Here is a 20034-nt window from a genome sequence, read left to right as displayed (position 1 = left end):
CATCTGTGAAGTTGTAAAATGATGCAGATTCTGTCTGTGCTGGTGAAAATGCAGTCCAGTTCCAGTGGTGCTCCTGAGTGTGACTACTAGCTACTTGAGACTGAGAGGTCAGGGAAGAACTCTATCAACAGAAGAGTGGATAAACAAATCTTTGTATTTAAACTCAGTGGATCACTGCTCTGCCCAAAAGAAGGATAAACTTGAAGCATTCATATGCAAGTAAATGTAAGTTAAGAGCACAAGGTTGGTGAAATAAGTCACAGACATAAGCTTAAATATCACCTGGTTTCTCTTATGTGAAAAACTCTATATACGTAGATATATATTATATGATAAGTAAATAATATGGGGTTCTTTTTTAAATAGATAGGCTAATAAGAGATGGAAGAATAAGAGGGAAAATGAATTGAAAAAAGACAAAGGGGAAAAATGAAAATAGAGCTTTTGCAAATGGGAAGTGGAACAAGAATTGGAAGGAACAGAGATGGAGGGGAGAAATAGGGAATAGAAAGAAAAAGAATGTGTATATGCAATAACTTCTCATGATAAATATAATGAGCTATATAATGGAAATGTACTAATAAATAAAAAAGAAATTTTTGATTAGCTGATATTTGGGTATAAAACTGAACGACAAGGAATCTGCCCTATAAAATGAGGATATAAAATTCTGAGTTGAGTAAGTATTAAGTCATCAGGATTTGGGACCCTTTTTATCTAGGAAGCAGCCAATCATTTCAGATATTTACAGCCAGATAAACATGCTTGTAAATCCCTTATTGTATATCTTCTTTCAAGTATTTTAATGGAGACAATGGAACCATGGATATTTTAATACATTACAATAAAGTACTACATTTAAATATATTTCCTTGAATATTAAATCAAGTAAGTGCCTTGTGCAAGATTTTAAAGTATCACATAAAATATCTTAACACTCAGGTTCATCTGATTCTCTAGGGTACTTCCTACTTGACTTCATATTAGCAAACCCTTTAAAGAATTATTTTAAACATAAGTATAGCTTCATGGAAACTAGTGAAACATAAACAGGGATGTTCCATGTACACCTCTCCCAGTCCCTTCCAATAGTAACATCTTAAATAATGATAATATCAAAACAAAAAAATAAAGATGTCAGTACCACCCTTGGCACTTGTTTAGATTCTATCAGCTTTATTTGCACTTCTTTCTGTAATTGCAATTTTATATAATCAGTAATGCAATCATGGCTTAGAAATGTACCATAAGGAAGATTCCTTGCTAGTCATTTGTTGCCACACCTACTCCTGCTCATACCTAACCTTTGACAACCACTAATGAAGATTGTTTCTACATTTTATTTCAAGAACATTTTTGTGGCCCTGGGGATTAAAACCAGGTTCTCATACACATTTGGTAAGTGCTTTACGCTTAATTACAACCCAAGTCCTATTTCAATGATGTTTTATAAATGGAATCATAAATGTTTAATACAACATAATTCCCGAGATCCACCCAAATTGTTGCATTGTATGAGTAGTTTATTCTGTTTGTTCCTTTGTTTATTAAGTTGTAATCTGCAGCATGGATGTACCACCATTTAACCATTTATCAGTTGACAAAAATTTGAGTTGTTTCCAGATCTATTATATTTTTATTTATTTATTTATTTATTTTTTGGCAGAACCAGGGATTGAACTCAGGCCCTTGCACTTGCCAGGGAAGCGCTTATTCCACTGAGCCATCTCCCCGGCCCCAGATTTATTATTAAAGCTGCTATAAACATTTATGAACAAATTTTTGTGTCGACATCAATTTTCATTTCTTGGAAAATTTGTCTAGGAGTATACTTTATGGCTCATATAATAAGTGCATGTTTAGTTTTTTTAATTCAGAACTGGGGATTGAACTCAGGACCTTGCGTTTCCCAGGCAAGCGCTTATTCTATTGAGCTATCTTCCCAGCTCCATGTTTAGTTTTTGTAGAAACTAGACTAAATTGGCTATATTATTTCGCAGTCTTATCTCCAGCACATGACTTATCCAGATTCCTCACAGCCTCACCAGCATTTGGTGGTGTCACTACTTTTAAAAAGCCACTCTGATGAGTTAAGTGTGATAGGATATTCTGATATCTCGTAATTTTCATTTTCCCATTGGCTAATGATGTTGAACATATTTTCATGTGCTTATTTGCCATCTGTAGATACTCTGGGAAATCTCTTATGTCTTCCATTCTATAAAAATGTTCCAATGAGGTTGGGACTATTCTTAGGAACTTCAGTTGGCTCTAACCTTAAGGAGAACAATCAGTCCATGTGCATGCATAGTTTTCCCAGACTTATAAAATAACATATAAAGTAATAATATCTCTGATACATTCCTTCTCTGTGAGAAGAGACAACTATATGCTACTCAAAGCCCAAACTAGAGATAAATATAATGTCTTTTATTTTATTTTTTATTTATTTTTGTGTCCAAGTCAGCCCACCGAGGAGCATGGCTGGCATAGCATGTGGGGCCCGGGATCGAACTGCGGTCCCTAGGCTTGCCTAAGCTTGCCTAAGCAGGAGCTTTAGACCGTTGAACTATCCTGTCGGCCCCAACGTTCTTAAAAAAATATATTTGGTTCATGGTACAGGGTCTCACTACACAGCTTAGACTTGTAGTAATCCTCCTGTTTTCAGCCTCCGGAATGCTGGGATTACAGGCTTGCCACCAGGCCCAGTCTCCATCACCATCCCAGTGCCCCTCCCACGGGGGGGCGTGGCGCACTGGGGATCGAACCCCAGCCACTTTAGTCTGCTGAGCTATCTGGCCCGCTCATAACTGGAATTTTGTAGCGAATGAAAATCTAGTTTACTAATATTGTAGTACAATACCTCATTATATAAAGCTTTATCTTCCAGTGCACTTTAAACTCTATTACTTTCTTTATACAGGTATTCCAAGACAGATTTCTATTAGCCAAATGCAAGACAGGCAGGTGGTGTGGTGGAAGGGGGTGAGTCAGGCCAGCTGGTCAAATTCCTGTCTCAGCTTCCTTATATTAGAGAGCATGAAGTTCTATTGCAAACCTCAGAAAGAACCTTCAAATATAAAATTATATGAAAATAATTCATAAACTCATGTAAAACGGAAATTTAGTTTTTAAATTGGCATTGTGCTTGCAAAGGGGAACTGGTAACATTTAATTTTGGAAAACATGCTGACTGCACACAAAATGTACTACAAGGATACAGTAAACAACAGAAACTATTATTTACCACTCAGTGAAAAATGTTTAAAGTATTCTTCTATATCCAAAGTCCCTAAAATGAGTAATCAAAATTCTCTGATTCTCACATCTATTGTCTCTATGACCTGAGACTTTTGGGACTTTCTATACAAGCCCAACAAATGGGGATGAAAATTTTCTTAATTTTTATCTATTTTAGTTCAGGTGAGAGGATCCACGACTCGCAGCATTCCTAGGGGAGAGTACCCTCAGCAGTTTCCGGACTGGCTGACTCTGCAGCAAAAGGTGCCTTTACTTGGCATAAAAGGGGCTCCTCATAAATGACTCGACCAAAATGGGGGGCTACTGCAGTTGCAAGGAAAGGGCATGGAATTCCACCGTCGAGCTGACTCGATTACTTCACCTGCCGGATCTGCAGCCGGGTGCAAGGGGTAAGCCTCAGATTGCGGGCACCAGGCAGCCGGCCCCTCTCCTTAAAGAGAACCGAGGCGGAAATGCTCCCTCTAAAAGGAGGCTGGAGTCTGCCCGCTCCGGACTTTGGGCAGGCCCTCCGGCTCAAGTGGCGCCGACACCTGTCTCTGCCTCGGGAGGGACACTCGGGTGGAGCCGTTAGCACCCAACCACGATCCTCGCACACAGTTGGTTCGCCTGCGGGTCTGCAGGTGAAGGCGAGGTCGGGGGGAAAAAACCTTGCAGCACCTGACCTAGGTTCCGTTGCTAGGCGACGGAGGAAGAGGGGCCTACGGGAGAGGCGCAGGGTTGTGTCCGAAGCAGAGCGCGACGAGGTGAGTCCGCGCAGCCGCGCGCCTCCGCTCTCAGGGCGGAGCACGCGACCCGCCCCGCCCCGCCCCGCCCCCATCGTGGGCCGAGCTACGCCTGCGCGCCGCCGGAGCGGCCATCTCCGCCCTCGCTGGGCTGGCGCTGGAGCTCGCGTGGAGCCCTTGGTGGCGCCACAGCGGAGCCGCTCCGGAGCGGGCGAAGGCAGCGGCGCCTCGAGCAGGTGCCTCCGCCGCTGAGGAAAATGGTATTCGAGTCGCTGGTCGTGGACGTGTTGAACCGCTTCTTGGGGGACTATGTGGTGAACCTGGACACATCCCAGCTGTCCCTGGGCATCTGGTCAGGTAACGAGGCCGCCACCGCCCCTCGCGCTCGCCGCCTCCTGGCCGGCGCTGCCCCTGCTTCCGCCGCAAGTTACGGAAAGGCCGGCGGCGGCGGCTCCGACGCGAGTCCCTCTGAGGACGTGAGCGCGGCTGCCAGGGTGCCCTCTTCGGGGTGGACCGCCGCGGCGGCCGGCGCCCCGAGCCCGGCGCCCGGGTCTGGAGCTCGAGTTCGGTGCGGCGCCCGTTTCTTTCTTGCCTGGAGCGGTGGGTCCGGCGTCGCCGGTGCGCGGCGCAGAGGAGCTGCGGCACGCGGCTGGGTTGGGGCTCGTCCCTGTCGTTTTCCCTGTGGTTTGTGACGAGGGCGCGAGGGAGCCACGGAGTGTCGCACGCCGCCGCGCACGGGCAGGCGAGGCGCCGTCACTGGGGCGCCCTCCCCCGGGCGGGCGCATCCGATCGCCGGACCCGGGTGCCCGGCTCCGCCTTCCGGCCTCGGGCGCGGGGTTGAGCGCGTGGGTTCGGCTGATAACAGACCCGAAACTCCGTGTCCAGGAACTCAAGTTGCTTGTGGTGTTTTGAACCCACTATGTGACCCAAGAGGAATGTGGTCTGTGTGGAAGGCTATGGGGTTTTGTAAGCCTGGGTAAATTAATTAAAAAATAAAAAGGAAATGGGCTGTGCAGCATTTCAGACCTGTCAATGACAAGGACGGACACGCACCTGCGCTGGTTAGTGATAAAAGACTGCAGCTTCGCTTTCTCGTTACAGCATGCTCTACCTTATTTAGAGCTTTGTTTTTAGTACCTCCATCTGTTTTGTGTTTCACATTTATTTTAAGCATCTATTACAAATTAGTCTCTTGTTTTGTTTTATACTTTAGGGAAGGGTCCACAGGGTGTTCAGGGTCTCACTACTAGATCAGACTCATAGTGATCCGCCTGTTTACAGCCTCCCAAGAGCAGGGAGTACAGACACGCGCCACCACACTCAGTCTCAATTGCTATCTCAGCGCGCCCCGGGGTTGGGGCCGACCCAAACCCCAGACCCCTTGCCTGCGCTTTAATCTGCTGAGCTATTTGGCCCGCCCACTGCTCAGTCTCCTTTTGAAATGGATGTCCCATGGCAAAGTTAAGTTTCTTGCTTGTGAGAATACATAGATTTTTAAAAGTACTTTATTCTAGGATATGGACACACTTGCAAGCCTCCTTCTAGAATACTTGTTTAATGGGAGTCTTCTTGTTTATGAAATAATATAAACAAATTTGATTTCAAAAGAAAAAAATCTCTTGTGATCAGGTACCATGATAGATGTGTACTACAAATTTAGGAACATAAGTGCTAAATAGCTTTCAGATTGTTTAATTTATTCTGTTTCTCAGTTGTAAAGTGAAAATAAAACTTCTCCACAGTATCTCAGAAACCTTTAAAACTCTAGAGTAACACTTTGTTCTGTAGTGAAATAATGCTTCTATATTCAGGTTGGGGTTTGTGTAGAGTGTGATTTCTCAGCAACTTTAAAGTTTGCAAAGTAAACTTTTTATGTGCAGTTCTTTATGTCTTGACAAATACTAAGGTAAATAGCCACTATCACAATAATGATGCAGAAAAATTTCGTCAGGCCCCCCAAATTTCTTGTTCCTTTGTAGTGGACTCCACCTCCTGGCAGCCTTTTCTCTGTTTCTATTTCTGTCATTTTGTTTTTGCCAGCATCATATTAAGAAATGGTTTGTAGCTTTTGAGTCTGGCTTTTTTTTTTTTTTTTAACAAAATATTTGAAAGTTATCCATGTGTTTCGTACTTCATTATTTTGTTCCTGTGTAATTAGTGTTAAATACCATGGATATACTGTAAATGTTTATCCATTTGGCAGCGGAAAGATACTTCATTTTTTGGAAAATTTGAATAAAGCTTCTGCAGCACTAACGTGTAGGTTTATGCGTGAACATATTGTATCAGGATTTACACTGCCTCCACTGAGCAATTGCTATTGTCATTTTAAAAATCCATTTTAGTCATTTTGCTAGGTATGTGGTAAAGATTTGTAGCTTTCATTTATATTTCTGTTATTAATGTGTTGGATATTTTTATTTTTGCTGTTTGTATATTTCTGTCAGTGAAATATTCAAATCTTTTGCTTACTTTAATTTTTTTAATCCTTTATTTATTCGGTACAGTGTCTCACTAGGCAGCTCAGACTCATAGTGATCCTCCTGCCTCAGTCATCCCAACACCTGGATTACAGGTGTGTGCCATCACACCCAGTTTTGGTGGCCAGCTCAGTGTGGGGCTGGCAGGGCATGCAGTACCTGGGATCAAATCTGGGTTCTTGCATTTGCCAGGCAGGCACTTAGACTGCTGAGCTATCTCCGTGGCCCCTTTGCTTACTTTAAATTGTATTCTTTTTCTATTGAGATTTCATTCACATGTCATAAAATTTTCCCATTTATTATTTTGGTGATGAAAATTAAAACCAGGGGCACTGTCGTCCTGCCTACGTCCCAATACCCACTTTTTTTGTGAGGAGAAGGTCAGATAGGCTCCCACTAAATTGTCCAGGCTGGCTTCAAACTTGTAATCTTCCTACCTCAACTTGCCAAGTAGCTGTGATTATAGGCAAAGGCCACCAGGCCTAGCAAAATTTTCCATTTAAAAATGTGCAATTTAGTGTTTTTTTTAAATACAGTAATAAAATTTTGCATCTATTGCTACTATAGCATTGTTTAGACAGCCCCAATTGGACATCTTGTCCTGTCTGTGATTTTAGAGAGAAAGCTTTTAGTTTTTCCCCATTGCATCTGATGTTGTAGTAGGTTTGTCATAAATACTTACATGAAATTGAGATAAAGTATTTTTGTACCTAGACAGTGTGTTTATCAGGAATGGATATTGGATTTTATTAAGCTTTTCCTATGTTGAGATGATCATGTGATTTTTGTCCTTCTGTTTATGTGATGTATTACATGTATTGATTTGTGTATATTGAGCCATTTGTGTATCCCTAGGCAGATGCCTACTTGGTCATGATGTATTATCATTTTGATGCTTTGTTCCATTTTATCATCTGCTGGTATCTTTTCTCTCTCGTTTTTTTTTTTTTCACCAGGGATCAAACTAAGACCTTGTGCTTGCCAGGTGGGCACTTATGCCACTGAACTATTTCCCTAGCCCCTGCTGGTACCTTCTTGAGAACATTTGTATCTATATTTATTAAAGAGATTAGCCAGTATCTTGCTGAGAACTTTTCCCAGTATCTTTTGAGAATTTTTCTATATACATCAAACAGATTGGCCTGTAGTTCTCTTTTTTAGTTGGAGGTTTGTCTGGTTTTGTAATCAAAGTAATGCTTCTTCCCAGGAATTACTTTGGGAATACTACTTCTTTTTCAACTTCATTAAAGAGCTTAAAATGTACTGGTGTTCAATCTTCCCTGAAGATTGTGTGGAATTCAGCTGTGATTCCATCTGTACCTGGGCTTTTCTTAGTTTTTAGGTTTATTACTGCTTCAACTTCATTGCCTATTGTTGGATTATTCAGGGTCTTTTTATCTTCTTGGTTCAGTTTTGGTAATTAATAGGTATTTAGGAGTTTGTTTCTTCTGAATTCTCCAATTGATGGTAGTACAGGTTAGCAAAGTAGTTCTTCATAATCTCTGGTTTTCTACAGTGTCCATTGTGATTTCACCTTTTTTATTTCAAATGTCATTGATTCGGCTAGTTTTTTTCCTTTATATGAGAAGATTGGCTAAGATTTTTTTTTGGTTTTGCTTATTCTTTGGCAGGACCAGTTGTCAGATATATATATAGATAGATAGATAGATAGATAGATAGATAGATAGATAGATAGATATGGCCTTGGTTTCATTTGTTTTCTTTTGGTCTTTATTATTACTGTACTAGCTTTGAGTTTGAATTGTTTCTTACTTGTCTAGGACCTTGAAGTGTATTATTAGGTTATTTAGACTCTATTTATCTGATGTGGACATTCATATCTATAAACTTTTCACTGTCTCATAGATTCATCTATGTTGTACACACATTAATTCTAAGAACTAAGTTTTTCCTTTGTGATCTGTTATTTTTTCAAGAGTGTATTGTTTGCATCATTTCTATGGTTTCTTTTGCCATTAATTTCTAGTTTCATTGTACTATGATCTGATAATATGCCTAATATAATTTTGATTCTTTTACATTTATTTAAGCTGCTGTATTGGCTAGATTGTGCCTATTTTGGAGAAATTCCCATATGCTGCTGAAAAAAAGTGTATATTCTGTTGTTGGATTGAACCCTGTAGATATTTGTTATATCCAATTTTTTGAAGGTTTTAAAACTCTGTTGATAGTATTTTGTCTAGTTGATCCATTTGTGAAAGTGAGATGTTGAGGTTCCACGCTATCATTGCTTTTATGTTTTCTGATCTTTTATATCCAGTAGTATTTGTTTTATGAATCTGAGCATGCCATTGTGGCATATATAGAGTCTGCCAAAAATGTGTAAACACTTCAGGAAGAGAAAAACTGTATGATGTTTTTTCAACAGTTAGTGTTGCCGTCCTATACAGGACCCTAGAGAAGGTCATATATTCCAGAAAACCTCTTACATTGCTGGCCCTTAGAGAAGAAATTGAATGTGCAGCAATCTCAACGACCAAGGTTAGCTAAGAAGCAGTTCCAAGTAGTAATAAATGTCAGGAAGCTAATGGCCACCACTTTGAGCACCTCTTGTAATTGCAGGGCCAAAGGTAACTTGCATTAATCTCATGGTATTTCAACAAATTTAGTATTAAAATATTGTACAATTTTTTTCTTTTCTGAAGTGTGTATACATTATTTTGTGAACTCTTGTGTTAATAATTGTCATCTCTTCTTGTTGAATAGTTCCCTTAACCAATATGGAGTGATCTGCTTTAAACTTTTCTGATCAGTTTTGGCTAGAAGTTCTCTTTGTCTTGAAGTAGGATAGCTATACTTGCTGTTTTGAGGTTTCCGCCACATGGAATAATATTTTCCATCTTTTGAATCTTAGTTCACGAATTTCTTTTTGGGCTAAATGTGTTTCTTGTGCACAGCATACTGTTACATATATATATGTATACACACACACACACACATATATATATATATGTATATATATATTCTGCTAATGTGTCTTTTGGATGGTGCAGTGATTGGGAACCTATGGCATGTGTAGTGAGGCAGCCTGTTTGTATCATTGAAAGCTCTAAAAAGCTCACCATCACTGGAGAGCCTTCTAACATTGGGAGGTATTACTCAGTTACACTGTATTAGCTTCTGCCATTGCATCATTTTCCTCGTGCTGATTGCCTTTCTTTTACTTATCTGTTTACCCTCCATGGTATATTTACCTTATTAGACCTTTCTTCTCAGAAGAATGGCTGTGTGATAGAATTATCACTTGCAACACAGAAATACCTGTAATTTATAGTCTTATCTATTCTTTCTTGTTGGTTTCTTCAAAATTGCATCATTTATTTGATTTCTGGTTCCACATGCTATGCTGGCCTCACCCCTGAGGCGTACTGAGCCAGGAACCAAGTCAGGGTGTGATGGCACATGCCTGTAATCCCAGCACTGGGGAGGCTGAAAACAGGAGGATCACTATGAGGCTGACCTGTGTAATGAGACCCTATACCAAATACATAAAATGAAAAAAGAAGTATATCATTTAGAAAATTTTAACTCTTCTGTTATGACATCTTTGTGTAGCATTAGAGTTCTTATTTAGTGTGTTTTGATTTTGAAATACTGATCTTCCAATTTTTTTCTTTTTAATGGAGATTTGTATTTAGTGGCTACTTACTATAAGCTCTCATTATACCAGAGGCTGTACAGGAAGATGAATATTAAGTCAGGACAGTTCCTGATTTCAAGGTGTCATTCTTTTGTGAAAGGAATACACTGGAGAACTCAACAAATTCTTCTTACACTCTTGGGCTAATAAAATTCCAACTCCTTAACTATTATTATTATTATTATTATTATTATTATTATTATACCAACGTTCTACTATGCACTCAGAACTTTTCAGTTGATGAAACATTTTATTGTGAAAACTATTAAAATGGACGTCGATGTTAAGAGTTTGGGTAGTTCACAGCCATATGCCTGCTATCTCAATTGTGCTATAAACAGCTTTATTTACTGAGGTGTAATTGATATTGTAAAATATATAGTATTTTTCATTTAAGGTTTATAATTTTGTATGTCTTGGCATGTGCATATGCCATCAAACTTCCATTACCAAAATAACAAAATTTTAAAATTATAATTGTATTCATTGTGACATTTCTTTACAACCATGTGTTGTGCTTTGATCATGTCTACCTTCCCGTCTCCCCTCACATATGCTCCTTTTTCTCTCCTCTCCTTTTATTCCCTTTCTCCTTGAGGTTATTTTATTTTATTTTGAAAGTTTTTGCTATGTCTATTTCATTTAACATGGAGTTCTCCAGTTCTATCCATTTTCCTGCACATGACATGATTTTATTCTTTATAGCTAAATAATACTCCATTGTGCATAATTTTTTCATCTCTGTTTTGAGGGCACTTGGCTGATTCATTTCTTGGCCATTGAAAATAGTGCTGCAATAAACATGATTGTGCAGGTTTTTCTTTTGCATGCTGGCTTAATTTCCTTTGACTACCATTCAGATGTGGCATAGGTGGATCATATTGATGTCAGAGAAATCTGACTCTTGAACTGTTAGATGTCAAATGTGCAGAGTTTGTGGTTCCATTACTGGGGAATGAAGTCTTGAACTAAAGGAAGAAATTAGGGAGGTTTCATTGGAAATAAGGGAAAGAATAAAAACTCCTGGATTTTTAGGAGGGATCTGGAATGAGTTGATCATAAAGGCCCTTTGTTAAAAGGAATTTGTACAGCAAAGTAACAATGAAGGTACAGTGTGACTCAAACCATAATCACCCTACAGTACAGGATGAAAAGTATAGTTTTTTTTTCTTTTTAAAATAATACTGATTCAATAGGCAAACAAATCACGTAGCAAAAGGTAGCCTTTTCTTTTGAAAGAAAAAAGGCATTTTTGGGAAGGGATGGGTTGAAATACTCTGGTCATTCACCTGGGCATTTATGTCCCAACTGGACTTACTGGACCAAGTGGTGCTAATTACAGTATAATCTCAAGTTACTGTTTACCTTTTAGGGAGGCCTGTAAGCCTGACCATTACACCTCCTTCTTACCCCTCCAGCCACCACTTTGATGTCTATTTTTGTGCTGACTTTTTGAGGGTCCAATCTTGATCTGTGTATTAATGTCTATCTAACTTAGCTGCCTGTAATAATATGGTAGTTCTGTTTTTGAGGACCAGCCATACTACTGTTCTCAGTGGGGGTTGTGTTAATACGCATTCTCACCAACACTGTATAAAGGGTTCTTTTAATCTAAATCTTCACTAGCATTTGTTTTATTTTGTTTCTGATAATGGACACTGGGGTGAGAAATTTCAGTGTAACTTTTTTTTTGCAATTCTCTGATGGATAAAGGTATTGAGCATTTTTTCATATATTTAATGATATTTGTACTTCTTTTGAAACGTGTCTGTTCGTTTGCAAATTTTTAAATTAAAAAGTATTGCTATAAAGTTTTTTGAGTTTTTACATATTTTGAATATTAATACTGTATCAGATAAATAGCTGGCAAAGATTTCATTCTGTTCTATTAGTTGTCTTTTCACTCAATTTCCTTTGCTGTATAGAAGTTTTTAAATTTGATGTGACCCATTTGTCAGTTCTTACACAATTTTTCTGCTTGCTTTTTTTTTTTTTTTTTTTTTTTTTTTTTTTGTATTTTAGGGAAGGGTCTACAGGGTGTTCAGGGTCTCACTACTAGATTGGACTCATAGTGATCTGTCTGTTTACAGCCTCCCAAGAGCTGGGATTATAGGCACACACCACCATGCCCCGTCTCAATTGCTTTCTCAGCACACTCTTGGGGTGGGGCCTATACGGTAGGCCCAGGGATCAAATCTCCAGCCTCTGCACCTGTTTTCTCCTTATTGATCTTATATTAAGCCACTGTTTTAGAATCATATTGTATATATAGTTATAATTAAAATGTTTTATACATTAATATTATAACTGCAGAAATAAAATTCAGTGATATTTTGGTAAAATATTCATGATATACTATGCAGAAATAGGTAGAATTTATTTTTTGTTATATATATTATTTGTGATTATGCCTAGTATGTTACTTAGGAATGAAATTCATTTAACTTTTTAAGATGAAAATATTTGAGTGTCTCAAGTTTATTTTTATTATCTTTTCTAGGAGCTGTAGCCCTCAAGAATCTTGAAATTAAAGAAAATGCTTTGGTAGGTTTTGATCAGGAGACTTTATAATGTTAGTCAATTGACTATGGCTACTTTCTCTTGATTTAGTTTACTACCTTAAATTATTTAAGTTTGAGAAAGTGTTTTAGAAATTATTTTTATAAAATGTACATTTTGAAAATTGAGTTTTAATTTCCTAAGAAGCATAGTCTCCCAGTGTAGCTTTTTCTGTTTAAATTTTTTTATAGTAGTTTTATTTATTCCTCTGTGGATTTATTTTTAATGATTAACTTACCCTCCAGTTTTCTTTTTTCTTTTTTTTCTTTTTTTTTTTTTTTTGGTGGTAACGGGGATTGAACTCAGGACCTTGTGCTTGCCAAGGTGCTTGCCAGGCAAGTGCTTATTCTACTGAGTTATCTCCCCATCCAGTTTTCAGGTTTTGTTTTTTAACATAATTTTATCAGGTTCAATTCAGTTTCATGGATTGACGCACAATTTTGTGTAATCCTCATAGTACTGATTTGTACAACTTGTTCACATCTCCAAGAGAAGCTCTTTAATCTGTTTCCATTTCATTTCTTAATAGACTCTGGACATTTTTCTTCATTGCAAATTGAAATTTTCAATCCCCTCTTCCTACCCCCACAAATTTGCATATATCAGATTTGAATATATTAAATCATTTTCATGGCAGAATAATATTTCACTATGTATATATTGTGAGTGATTTTTCATTCAGCTTTTCACATACACTTGAGGTATTTCAACTTTTTGGCTCTCGTGAGTAATTTCTTCGTATTAGTGGGCATGTGTGTTTTCCAGACCCCAGGTTCATTTACTTCGATTATAAACCTACAAGTAGAATTGCTCAATTATATGGTGATTCTATTTTAGCTTTCTCCAAGAACACAATAGGTTTTGCCATAGCCTATAGGGAATGTAACCCTTTTATATTCCTCTAGCAGTGCACAGGGTTCTAATTTCTCTGTATTCTCTGAATCTTCCAACATTTGTTATCTTCTGCTTTCATGTTTTAACCACTATTCTCATAGGTGAGAAATGGTATATGATTTTGATTATTGCCCAAAATGTTTTTAAGTCTCTCATCATTTTAAAATCAGGTTTTGTTGTTTGGTTGTATGTTTGGAGCTTTTGTGTATTTAGCATATTGATCCTTCACCACATATATGATTTGCAATTTTTTTTCCTATTTCAAAAGTTTTCCTAACCCTATTGATAGTGTCCTTTGATGCACATAATTTTTTATTTAAACAGGCCAATTCATCTACTTTTTGAAATTGCCTATGCTTTTGTTCCTGTTTCTAAGAAATAATTACCAAATCTGATATTATAAAGATTTATTATGTTTTCCTCTAAGTGTTTTATAGTTTTAGGTCTTCTTTGTAGTTTCGTGACCATTTTGAGTTTTTTGTGTTTTTGTTTTGTGGTACTGAGGATTGAACCCAGCCCTTTTAATTATTGTGAGGCAGACTGTAGCTAAGTCAGTAACTTGCTGTGGCTGAGCTTGAATTATGATTCTTTTGCCTCAGCCTTCTAGTGTATGGGGATTATAGGCATATGCCAGCTTTCATTTTTACAAATGGCATAATTTATAGGTTCAATCTCATATCTTTGTAGCTGATGTCTACTTTTTCTAGCACTGTTTATTGTAAAGGCTGTCCTTTTTCACCTTGAATAGAGAGAAATAGTTTAAATTCTCTCTTTTTTTTTTTTTTCTCCAAGAGTTTTAGTTCCTTTAGAAACAAACTGGCAGTATTTCTCACCTCTTTTTTTTTTTTTTAAATATAAAGGTGGTAATCTAGTATGGATAGTTTTTTTCATATTAATATAGACCTTTCATTTTAAAAAGAGAAGTTTCTAAATTTTATTGACTTGCGAATACTGAAATTAAATTCTTATAAATTTGAATAAGTATTGTAGAATGTGTAAGTTAATTTAATAGTCAAATAATTTTGGGAAGAAAAAAGTTAATGTATTGCTCAATTGTATATAATAATTGTATACATTAATGCTTTACATATTTACTTTTTTATTTTAGAGTCAACTGGATGTACCATTTAAAGTTAAAGTTGGTCATATAGGTAAGCCATACTTCTGAAATGTTCTTGCTGAACATTTCAGAAGCATCTCTATAATGTAAACTTTTTAATGGTTTTGAGCCTTAATTTAAAATACAGTAATAAAAATTACAGTAATCATGTGTTCTTAGGTACAACTTAGTTGTGTAACTTAAAAAGTATTATGAGGTTCATATATTCCTTGTACAATACTGTACACTAATGTGATACGGTAATGATACATCTTATTAAGTGTTAAAATTGAGAACCAAAGCATTACATTTAACAGAGGCCTTACCAGTCTCAATTTTCAATTTTCTAATTAGTTAGCATTTCATTATTTTGATTGGTATCAAACATGTGGTGTAAAGAGCATGGCCTAGATTGTCTGGGCACTGTGGTCAGGAGCCACTCTAAAAACTGGTGTCTGCTGTGGAAGTTTTTCTAGTTTTGAAGAAGGTATTGTGCTATTTCTTGCTCTGTGTTATTTTATCTGTATTTATAGTTTGTACTTATTAATTGGGCAGAAACTGATTGAATGTAAGGTTTTGGCATATTTTAAACCTGTATGTTGAGATTCTAAACTTTTTTTTTAGTTTTATTGGTTCAGATATCATGGAAGATGATATTTAATTGGGATTTTGAAGTATTTTATAAGAGCTTCCTAGTCAGATTTGTGTTACTGAAGGTAGTTATATAGTGGTGTAATGCAGTAAAGCACTTTATAATTTTGTATACTGTACTAGTATTTGGGATTAAACCGTATGCCATAATGATTTCATCCATCGCGTATAAATGCCATATTTTCTTTGTTCATTCATTTGCTGCTTCTGTGGTTGAGCTGTTATGAATTGTACTGCTATAAATGTGGGTATGCATCTATTACTATAATATGATGTCTCAGACCCTTTCAGGAAAATATCTGTCTAAAAGGAGTATAGATGTGTCAAATGGAATTTTTAGTTTAACTTTTTTGAGAAATCTCCATATTGATTTCCATAGTGGTTGTACTAGTTTATATTCCCATGAACAGTAGGAGGGTTTCTTTTTCCCTACATCCACACTAGAATTTGTTACTGATGATAGCAATTTTGGAGTAAGGTTGAATTTTGATTTGCATTTTTCTGATTGCCAGAGATGTTGAAGTTTTTTTCCCCCCCTGTATTTATTGGACACTTATACTTCTGAGAAGTGCCTATTCATTTCAGCTGCATGTTTTTAAATTCTTTTCTCTAGAGGGGTCTAATTTGTTTGAGTTGTTTATATATTCTAGATATTAGTTCTCTTTCCAAGAAATAGCACACAGTTTTTTTCCCCATTCTGTTGGTTGTCTCTTCACTCTTTTGCTTTTCTGCACAGAATTTTTAAAATTCGGTATGATCCCATTTCTTGATACTACTTGGTACTATTTCTTGTCCAATTGGGCTTTTGTTCTGAAAGTCCTTGCCTAGGCCTATGTTTTCAAGCATTTTATGTATGTTATCTTCCAACAGATTGTTTTTGTTTTAACAGATCTTTGATCTATTTTGACTTTAGATTAGCACATGATGAGAAATAAGGGTCTAGATTTAATCTTCTGGTTATAGATAGCCAGTTTTCCCAACACCACTTGTTGAAGAGGCTATCTTTCTTCCAGAATATGTTTCTGAAAGGTCTAACTGAATGTGCTTTTGGTGGTTTGTCCATCCTTTGTTCCATTCCATTGATTTGCATATCTTTTTTTTTTTTTCAATACTGTGCCTTTTTTTGTGTGTGTGTGGCTGGCCCAGGGGTGGGGCTGGTGCAGCATCTGGTGCCAGGGATTGAGCTGTGGTTTCTGTGCCTGCTTCAGCTTGCCTAAGCTGACAATTTAGACTGCTAAATTATCTCGCTGGCCCCCTACTGTGCTGTTTTATTACTGTAGCTTTGTAGTATGGTTTGAAGTCTGGAATTGTGATGCCTCCTGCTTTGCTGTTATTGCCTAGGATCTTTCTCGCTCTTCTGGGTTTCTTCTGGCTTTGTATATATTGTAGGATTGTTTTCTCTACTTCTTTGAGAAATATCATGAGCATTTTCATTGCGATTGCATGGCAGTTTTGGAAGCATGGGTATTTAGACAACATTTTTTTTCTTCATCCAGGCCCAAAGGTGTCTGCATTTTCTGATGTCATCTTTGATCTCTTTTTTTCAGAGTTTTTATTATAGAGGTCCTAGGTGTTTATTTTATTTTATTTTATTTGATCTGTTGTGAATGATGTTTTCTTAATTTCTTTTTTAGTGAGCTCATTATTGGTGTACAGGAATGGTATTGGCTTTTGTTTGTGTTTTAATTTATCTTGAGTGTTTTAATTTTTAATTAATCATGAGAGTTTTGGTGAAAATGTTTTGGATCTTCTACGTAAAGGATCAATCATGTCATCTACCAATAATGATAATTTCCGTTCTTTCCGATATATGCTCTCCCTTTTTTTTTGTAGTACCAGGGATTGAACTAGGACCTTGCACTTGCCAGGCAAGCTCTTATGCCACTGAGCTATCTCCCCAGCCATATATACCTTTTTTGTTTCTTTCTCTTGCCTGATCATTGTGGCTGGTATTCTGAGAGCTGTATTGAATTAAGAGTGGTAAAAATGGACATCCTTATTCTTGATTTTAGAAAGTATTTAGCTTTCCCTCTATTTAATATGATGTTGGCTGTTGGCTTGCCATACATGGCTTTTATCAGGTAAAAGTAAGGTCCTTATATTATCTCAGTTTTTATCATGAATGGATGTTGGATTTTGTCAGAGGCTTTTTCTGCACATATTAGGGTGATTGTATGAGTTTTGTACTTTTGTTTATGTGATTGGCTTGCATATGACATTCTTCTCATGGAAGATAGGGCAATGTATAGAACACATACTAAAGAAAATAGGATCACATTGATTTACATATGATGAATTATCCGTGCATCCCTAGATGAAGCGTACTTGATCATGATTTATGATGTTTTTGATGATTGATAGCATTCTGTTTGCCTGTGTGTTATTGAGAATTTTTACATCTATGTTATTAAAGAGCTTGGCCTTTGGTTTTCTTTTTGGTTAGATCCTTTTCTGGTTTTGGATTAATGTAATGGTATCTTCCAGGAGTGACTTTGGGGGTACTTTTTTTTCATTTCAGTTTCATTAAGGAGTTTGAGGAGTATTGGCTTTAGTTCCTCTGAAAAGTTATTGTAGAATTCACCAGTAAATACATTGTATCCTGGACTTTCATAGTTGGTAGCAATTGCAGCTTCCATTTCATTCCCAGATCATTCAGGGTTTTTCTGTCTTGGTTCAGTTTTGATAATTCATGTCTAGGAACCTCTGTATTTCTTGTGACTAGTCCAATTTATTGGAGTATAGTTTCTCAAATGGATACTGATCTTCTGGATTTCAGAATTGTCTATTGTGATTTTGTCTTTTTTGTTTCTTCTTTCTGAAGTATCTTTTTTTTTTTTTTTTTTTTTTTTTTGTGGTACCAGGGATTGAACTCAGGGCCTTGCGCTTGCCAGGCAGGTGCTTATTCTACTGAACTATCTTCTGGCCCTTTTTGTTTCTTCTTGTATTGATTTGGGTCTTTAGTATCCTTCTTAGGGATACTAAGAAGGGTGTTCTGTTTTATTTATTCTTCAAGAAAACTGGCTTTGGGGGAGCTAGCTTAGTAGAATGCGCAGGGTCCTGAGTTCAATCCCTGGTACCACAAAAAACAAAAACAAAAAAAACTGGTTTTTGATTTACAGATATTCTCTCTCTCTCTCTCTCTCTCTCTCTCTCTCTCTCTCTCTCTCTCTGTGTGTGTGTGTGTGTGTGTGTGAAATTTTATAATTTCCTTGCTGTACTAAATTTGGATTGTACTTGTTTTTCTAGCACCTTGAGGTGCATCATTAAGTTATTTATTTGAGCTTACTCTTGTTTTTATGGTGTGGACATTCACAACTAAAAAATAACCTCTTAAAATGGCTTCCTTTGTGTCCAAAAAGTTCTGTTGTGTTGTACTGGCATTATTTGATGCTAGGAACTAAGTTCTTCTTTGGTTTGCCCTGTGTCCCATTGATTATATAGCATTTTTCAATTTCTATGTGCTTGCTTATTATCTGTGGTTTCTTCTGTTATCAATTTCTAATTTCATTGCAGTATGATCTGGTAATATACATGCAATAATTTAAATTCTTTTTCATATACATAAACATGCTTCATTTCATGGGCTAGCATGTATTCTATTTTATAGAAGGTAACCATTGTGCCGCTGAGAAGAATCTGTGTTTTGTTGTTGGAATACTGTAGACATCTGTGAAGTTCATTTTTTCCGTGGTTTGGTTTAACTCTGATATTTCTTTGTTGTTTTTTAGTCTAGTTCATCTATTTGTTGGGGTGTGAAATTGAGATACCATTATAATTGTGTTCATGTTTATCTGATCTTTTATGTCCAGGGTTCTTTGTTTTGGGACACACTGGTATTTGGTGCGTGTTATGGTTTATGTCTAGATGCTGCCCCCCCATCCCCCAAGTCTCATGCAGTTATTGGGTAGTCTTCTAGAGCTTTTGATTGATTGTTTCAATGCTTTAGATATGGATGTGAGGGCAACCTAACCTGGCGTGAGTAGACTACATATAATGTAAAGGAGGGAAAGAGGCTTGCTTTGCTTCTCCCTTTTTGCTCTTGTTGCTTTTGCTGTCTGCTGCCACCATGAACTGTTCACTTATGCCATGTGCCACTATGCCTTGGAGTTTGCAGAGTATGGACTGAAACCTCCACAAACTGTGGTAAATATTTAACCTTTCCTCCTTTAAACTTCTGTGTTGGGTATTTTGTCTCATCAGTGAGCAAAAAGTAACCAAGACAGTGTGTATATGTTTATAAATGTTATCTGTCCCTGTTGAATTGTTCCCTTAACTAGTGTGTGGTGACCTTTCCTCTTCTGATCATTATTGGCTTGAAGTTGACGATGTCTGAAAATTGTTTTTTATTGTTTTGGAGCACCCCATTGCATGGAATATTATTTTCTCTCCTTTGATTTTAGTGTGTTTGTTTTTGGATTAAATGTGTTCCATGTATATAGCATATCATTAGATTTTGTTTCTTGATCTATTCTGCCAGTGTCTTTTAATTGTGGAATTTAAAACCATTCACGCTGTTATTGCTTTAAGGCATTTATTTCACTCATTGCATTCTTTTCCTTTTGCTGATTTTCTGCCACCCTTTCCCAAGCTGCTCACCCTGCCTGGTGTATTTGTTCATTAGACTTTTTTGGCCTTATTACCTTCATTTTTTCAATAATATTCTTAAGAATTTTTGGTAGTGCTGGTTTGGTGGTCATAAATTTCTTT

General features: G+C 37.1%; 1 protein-coding gene across 1 annotated transcript in view; it reads left to right on the top strand.

Annotated features, from left to right (window-relative positions):
• Positions 1 to 4119: 4119 nt before the first annotated feature.
• The window catches only part of Vps13a (vacuolar protein sorting 13 homolog A), a 241039-nt gene continuing 225124 nt past the window's right edge, over positions 4120 to 20034 (top strand). Inside the window, exons 1-3 of the mRNA XM_023722991.1 lie at positions 4120 to 4340; positions 12625 to 12668; positions 14686 to 14728. Coding sequence (XP_023578759.1) covers positions 4241 to 4340; positions 12625 to 12668; positions 14686 to 14728 — 187 coding nt within the window. The 5' untranslated portion in view covers positions 4120 to 4240. The remainder of the gene's footprint in view (positions 4341 to 12624; positions 12669 to 14685; positions 14729 to 20034) is intronic.

This window comes from Octodon degus, unplaced genomic scaffold, assembly GCF_000260255.1.
Source record: "Octodon degus isolate 3935 unplaced genomic scaffold, OctDeg1.0 scaffold00095, whole genome shotgun sequence".
Classification (NCBI taxonomy): domain Eukaryota; kingdom Metazoa; phylum Chordata; class Mammalia; order Rodentia; family Octodontidae; genus Octodon; species Octodon degus.
This window is presented reverse-complemented; position numbering and strand designations above follow the sequence as displayed.